This window comes from Pseudochaenichthys georgianus, chromosome 24 (genome assembly GCF_902827115.2).
Source record: "Pseudochaenichthys georgianus chromosome 24, fPseGeo1.2, whole genome shotgun sequence".
Lineage (NCBI taxonomy): Eukaryota > Metazoa > Chordata > Actinopteri > Perciformes > Channichthyidae > Pseudochaenichthys > Pseudochaenichthys georgianus.
This window is the reverse complement of record NC_047526.1, coordinates 16,177,209-16,183,240: the sequence shown is the minus strand read 5'-3', so window position 1 is coordinate 16,183,240 and position 6,032 is coordinate 16,177,209. Positions and strand designations below refer to the sequence as shown.

General features: G+C 40.4%; 1 protein-coding gene across 1 annotated transcript; it reads right to left on the bottom strand.

Annotated features, from left to right (window-relative positions):
• Positions 1–305: 305 nt before the first annotated feature.
• Positions 306–4,689, bottom strand: batf (basic leucine zipper transcription factor, ATF-like). Its single transcript, XM_034076279.2, has 3 exons — positions 4,441–4,689; positions 3,447–3,551; positions 306–1,154 (listed from the first exon to the last, which is right to left on the bottom strand). The coding sequence occupies exons 1-3, from the start codon at positions 4,501–4,503 to the stop codon at positions 945–947; spliced, it is 378 nt and encodes a 125-aa protein (XP_033932170.1). The 5' UTR covers positions 4,504–4,689; the 3' UTR covers positions 306–944.
• Between the last annotated feature and the right edge of the window lie 1,343 nt (positions 4,690–6,032).

Sequence of the window (6,032 nt, the reverse complement as noted above, 5' to 3'; positions counted from 1 at the left end):
TATCAGGTTTTAATGTAGTCCACTTGCCTTGTAACAATACTCATAAAAGGGGGAATAGTTTGAAACTCTTAGTTGTGTTCAAGGATAAAACGTAATTCATATCCACACAGGGCAGGTTATAAAGGTTACTTTTGTGCTGTATATCATGATCTACTGGTGAACACTGCCACCTAGAGAAACAACACATTTTGGTTTGGTCACGAGTTGTATTATTATCAGCACCAGTGCAGACTTCACACACCCTGCTGTTTCAAATAAGAAAAACACTACAGTACATGAAGTCAATAAAAACAACCCTGTAGAGGTCAGAATTGTTCACCTAAAAGGTATCACATTTAATAAATATATTTAGCTGGGTCTTCTCCTACATCAGCATTATCAGCAATACACATGTCGAGACCCTTAGAATGCCTATTCTTCATTACCAGACCATTTGTTTTGGTACATCAGAGCCTTTTTTTTAGGATCTCGACTTTACATTCTCTTTGTCCACAATCAAATCTGTCAAAATCTCCTGAGCATTAACAATCTACATTTACATACATTATAAAAACACGAGAAACTCAAAACATGACAGGATGACACAAAACATTTACAAAAATACTGTGTCTTCTGAGTCACCTGAGCATACAGTAGGAACTCCCAATGTAAACATATACTGGTTGATAATTCTACACATCGAGCCGTTTCAGTTAACACACAGATCACCGATATTTATCAGGTTTAAGCAAAGAGATGAGCACAAGCAAAATAAATATTTTTGAACACGGCTTGTTACAGTTTGGGATCCGCACTGTCATTGTTTGTTCGACATAAATATGGCCTGCCATGTTCATGTTCATGTTTTGAACAATGAATAACACTTAAAGACACTTCTCCAGTCAGTCTCTCTCTCCATTGAGGTCAGTCTTCTGTTGGCAGCACGTCCTCCGTCCTCCGTCGGGTCAGTGCTGGTAGTGTGGTACAGTGATGTGCTGGTGGTGGTAGCTGCTGTGGTGAGGAGGAGGGTAGAGGTGCTCGGGGGTCTGAGGGGCCAGGCCGGTGCACAGGGGCTCATGGCTGCTCAGCACTGAGGACAGATACTTGGCCTCCTCCGTCAGCTGCTTCACCTCCTTCTTCAGGGCGGCGTTCTCCTTCTGCAGGTTCTCACTCTCCTGTAAACACACAGGTACAGTATGTTTGAGGAGAAACAATTATAACGGATGTAAGTGGTTTGAACAAGTCAGATAGGATGACCTAAAAGCATCATCTGCTGCATTACTTCCTGTTTCAACAGAATTATTTCTGTCTGTTTTGGCTTTAACCACACATTAAAGTATATTTTACCTATAAGCAAATTTGAACCTAATAAACACAATGCCAGGTAAGTATTAGCATCTTAGCATAGCCAATGTAAGCAGGCTGGCTTTTGGCCTTAACCAAATGTCGGCCTCACAGAGTGGCTAGCATGCCTGTGGTTGCGATTTCCTTGTTACTGCAGTATAACTCGTAAAAAACTGTAAACTTAGAGTGTACTGTTTGTTTCAAGTGAAAGAATATTGTTTGTTTGTCCTTGTGAAGAAAAGTTATTGTAGGGAAAATGTATTAAAAAAATGTGTAACTGAAGGTAAAGTTGGCAGTAATGTAGGCTAAAATGTCATTTTAAATTGTCTGAGACATGCCCAAACAATGGCATACATTACACATTGTACTTTAAAGTAATACAAGTATTTTCATAGTGGGAGAAAAACAAAATGTTATCCTGTTTAACCTTTTTTTTTCTATACTTCAATGAATGAAAACCAAATCTACAGCAGGCCTTAGCTTCTTTACCGTAAAGTAATAAAAGAAAGTTGTAAAAGTGGATTGACCTTCAAAAACGTATGAATACCTATTAAATCAAACACTTTGTTAACTGTCTGCCGCTCACTAAGCACCACCATCTTATCTCAGTCTGAAATGTGTATTACCAAAACAAGCTTTCTGTCTGATCATCATCTTCAAAGAGCAAATAAGTAGATCAAACAAAACAAAATGTGGTTTTTGTCAATTGCTCGCGTATAGCGAGCAATTGAAAAAAAACACATTTTGTGCGTGGGAATAGCAGGGGAGAAAATCTTCCACTTGGTAAATTAAAAGGTCATCACACCATGGCCGAAAGATGATAATACCGAGCTGTGGGTCCTTACGGTCACAGCACCTTTGGGCAAACCCCTGTTCTTTCGTCACTTAGCCAAATACAGCCCACTGCTGTCAACGCTTTACAAGAAGTGACTGCCTTTTTCTCCCCTCCTGCCCACGACACGAGATTTACACAGAAGAAAAATATACTACTGAAGAAACAGGAAATAAGCCACGGTGTCATAGAGAGGGAAAATGTGTCTTCCTGTTTACCAGTGAGACGATGAGAGAGAAACCACAGAATATACTCTGTGGTCCCCCTGTGTTCTCTCTGTGACACACTTTAAAGAGATTGATGATATACTTCAGGGGAAGGTTTCTCATACATTTACATCTCTGGATCTACTGCCTACAGTTTTGGGTTTTCTGAAGGTTAAAAGCTTTCTGATGAAGTTCACATAAAAAGTTGCTTCTAAAACATCATGGTTACCGAGCACAGTACAGCACAAATGACCTTCACTTGAACGAGGAAGTCACACAGATAGTGGATATGGGGTAAGCATGGTGAAATGTGTGCAGTTGTAAGATGTGATAACATAACACGTAGGTCATAAAAGATCCATGAGATAGTTGCATCATTAGTGGAGGAGTAATATGTGTCACACAAGTATCTAAAGATTGAAATCTAGATGAGAAATAAGTCTTTTGGACGTTTTAGTTGAACAAAACACTAAACCCCATACATTCTGCCAGAAATCGTGCCATTAACAGCTGACACTAACTACCAAGAACCACAATGAGCTTCATCAAAGGATAATGGGGGCAACAAACAAAGCACACCCTTCTGTCATCTTATTCAGCGCTGTAATGTGATCTCTGCTGCCTGATTCTGTCAGTGATTGCCCACACGTGCTAATTTATTCCTTAAGCTTCTGCAAACACACAGTACAGTGTCCAAGTGTGCAGCCCAACAGAAGCCATGACACATCGCCACATGGTAAGGTAGCGATTCGTAAATATAGTACAAGCGCTGTTGGAAGAGCCCTCATGCTGCACAAACATAACATATTTCTGAAGGATACCCGAACTGAAGCTGTATCTGCTAAATATCGTTCACGGTGTTTCATCTATTAATAGCTACTACAATATGATGGCTTTTGGGCTAGAAAGTAACCTTATGTATCCATCTTTGCTGTGTAGAACTTTATCAAGATTCAGTCAATTGACAGTAAGACCATGTGCTGTCTTCTCAGTTTCTTTTTGTGTCTCTGACAAATGTCTTTAGAAGTAGGAGTCAGTGCTAAATTGCGTTGTTTCAGAGTGTTGAGTATGAAGCATCTCCTCACCAAGTGCAGGTTGTCAGCTTTCTGAGTTTGCCTCATCCTGCTCTTCTGAGCAGCGATCCGGTTCTTCTCTCTCCGCATCACTTTCTTCACATCATCTGAAGAACTCTGACCAAATACAAAATGTGAATGTGTTAATGTGTGGGCAACAGCATAAACTTGAGAAAGTGAAGACGTGCAGGACTCTCGCTGGTGGGTTAAAGCAGGAAATGTTGTCAGTTTTAAATGACGGTTTGACAGAAGATGGGCTAGACTTTACACCTAAAGTGAAGGGCAGGGTCGGGGAGTGGCTGAGTCTTCGGTTGAGTATAACACACACCCTGTTTCGTATCCCTAACACTCGATTTTCTTAGTATCGTAATAACTAATCAATTTCAAAACGCTGAGTCAGTTGCACATCAAAGAGATAACTTTCATTGTGTAACTGGAAAGTCAGTTACTCAAAATGCTTAAAACCCTTCAACAACTGCTTGATTTATCAACATAAAGTGGGTCCCAGCTTATATAAAAACAGCCTTTGAATGATTTATTTCCAGAGTGCTTTTGAGCAAGAAAACAGACATTAAATGAAAGAGATTGGCCCATGTGAAACAAGTGTCAGGTGCAGAGAAACGTACAGCACACACTGTATTTAACACGCTGTCTGTTCCTGAGAGCTGTCCCATCATTCACAGTTTGAGAGACTTGCTAAAACAAAGGATTCCCACGACTTGTTCCAGTGATGCATTTTGCGATTCACAAAGCCGACACTTGAAGCGAGTCATGCCTGCAGCCCATGTGTGCCTGTGAAACACTTCTGGGAAACTGAAAAGAGCCTTAAAAAGACAGAACAAGTATCTCCTTGATAGGCTGTGTTGCTGCTCACTAAATATTCATCCACTCACAGATTTAGGGGGAAATATGTAGTGTTGAATTCACAGGATTAGTTTGAAATCTATACATCTCAAGTGTTAATTTGATATAAACAAGTTTTAGAAAGTATAAAGAGCACACTTACCGGCCTGCTTCCAGGTGATGGGGACTTGTAACTTGTGTCATTGCTGTCAGAGTCCTGAGCCATAGCCAACCGCGGCGCCTGAAAGCGTGTCTTCGTGTCCACTTCTGCTTTATGTTTAACAGTGAGTGTGTGTGGTGTGTGTGAGAGAGAGAAAGAAAGAGAGAGAGAGAGAGAGAGAGAGAGAGAGAGTCTGTGTTGCAGAACGAGTGCTGAGAGCAACTTGGTTTAATGAGTCTCTTTCTTCCCTCTTTTCTTTCCCTTTCTGTCACTCCTCCTTCTCTTTCACTCTTTCGCTAGCACCATCTTCCTTTATCTCTCTCACTCTCCCCCTTTCTCTCTTTCTCTCTCTCTCTCTGACACACTTATACACCGAGAGGTTAGCTGTCTACCTAATTAGCTGCATCTGATGTGGCTTCTGGTAAGAATCTGGGTAAGTTGCATTAGACTGGAAATCCCGTGTCTGATGGTAAGTTAAAGCACACATGGTAATGTTGTACAGTCCAGAAAAATAACATATTGGGGGCTTTAAGGTACAGACTGAATACATATTAGTCGATATATTACCAGTTTCTGAAAGAAAAATTAGCTAGCCGACTACATGTTAAAAAAATGACTACCTACCTACCTGTTTACATGTATAAAGAAATGTATAATTTTATATTATATGTATAATAATATGTAATAATGTATGTTTGTTAGCAGCATAATAAAAAAATGAAAATGGTCTTAAAATACAAGTTAATAACTTGTATGTGTGTGTGTGTGTGTGTGTGTGTGTGTGTGTGTGTGTGTGTGTGTGTGTGTGTGTGTGTGTGTGTGTGTGTGTGTGTGTGTGTGTGTGTGTGTGTGTGTGTGTGTGTGTGTGCGTGTGTGCATGTAGGGGCGTATGTATAATTGCAATTGTGTTAGACCGACATCTTGGGCATTCCCTCTTCCTCATTTTTTAGTAACTGCTTAGAATATACGTTTCGACCAAACCCTCCAGAGACAGAACATCCTAAAACTCCACATGGATGACTGAGTTGTGAATATTTACACATGCTTTATGGTAATTTCCAGAAGTGTACCACGCTTTTTTGAAAGCCAGCTGCAATGAGGTGAGGCTTTGTAGAGGGCTTGGGGGTCCCCAAAACCTCACATCGAATTCCCTATTGTCTCTTACTCTAAATGACTCTGAGAAGATGTTAAAGTGTGGGGAGTGTTCCAGAAAATGTACAGTTTCAGGGGGTTAAATATTCACAGAATGTACAAAGCATGGCGGTATGACACAGCATTTTAAACGTCTAACAAAATTGGCGGTTGAAAGTGGACTGTGGAGCGGCATATGATAATTATTGTTATCATTTTCTTGTTCACCCCCATCACGAGGTAACATTTGATGATACAAGAACAAGATTTTCTTGTGATAAAAAAAAAAAAACGATCAGGACCAAAACAGCTTTGCTTGGCAGAACAGCCCTCCCACACAAAAACATGTTCCACCATCACAGGAATTTTGAAGAGCTTGGTCAAGGCCAGACATTTCTAATACTTGGCATTTAACACTGTCCACAAGAGTTGAGACTGTTAAAAAGAAAAGGAAGAGGAGGGAG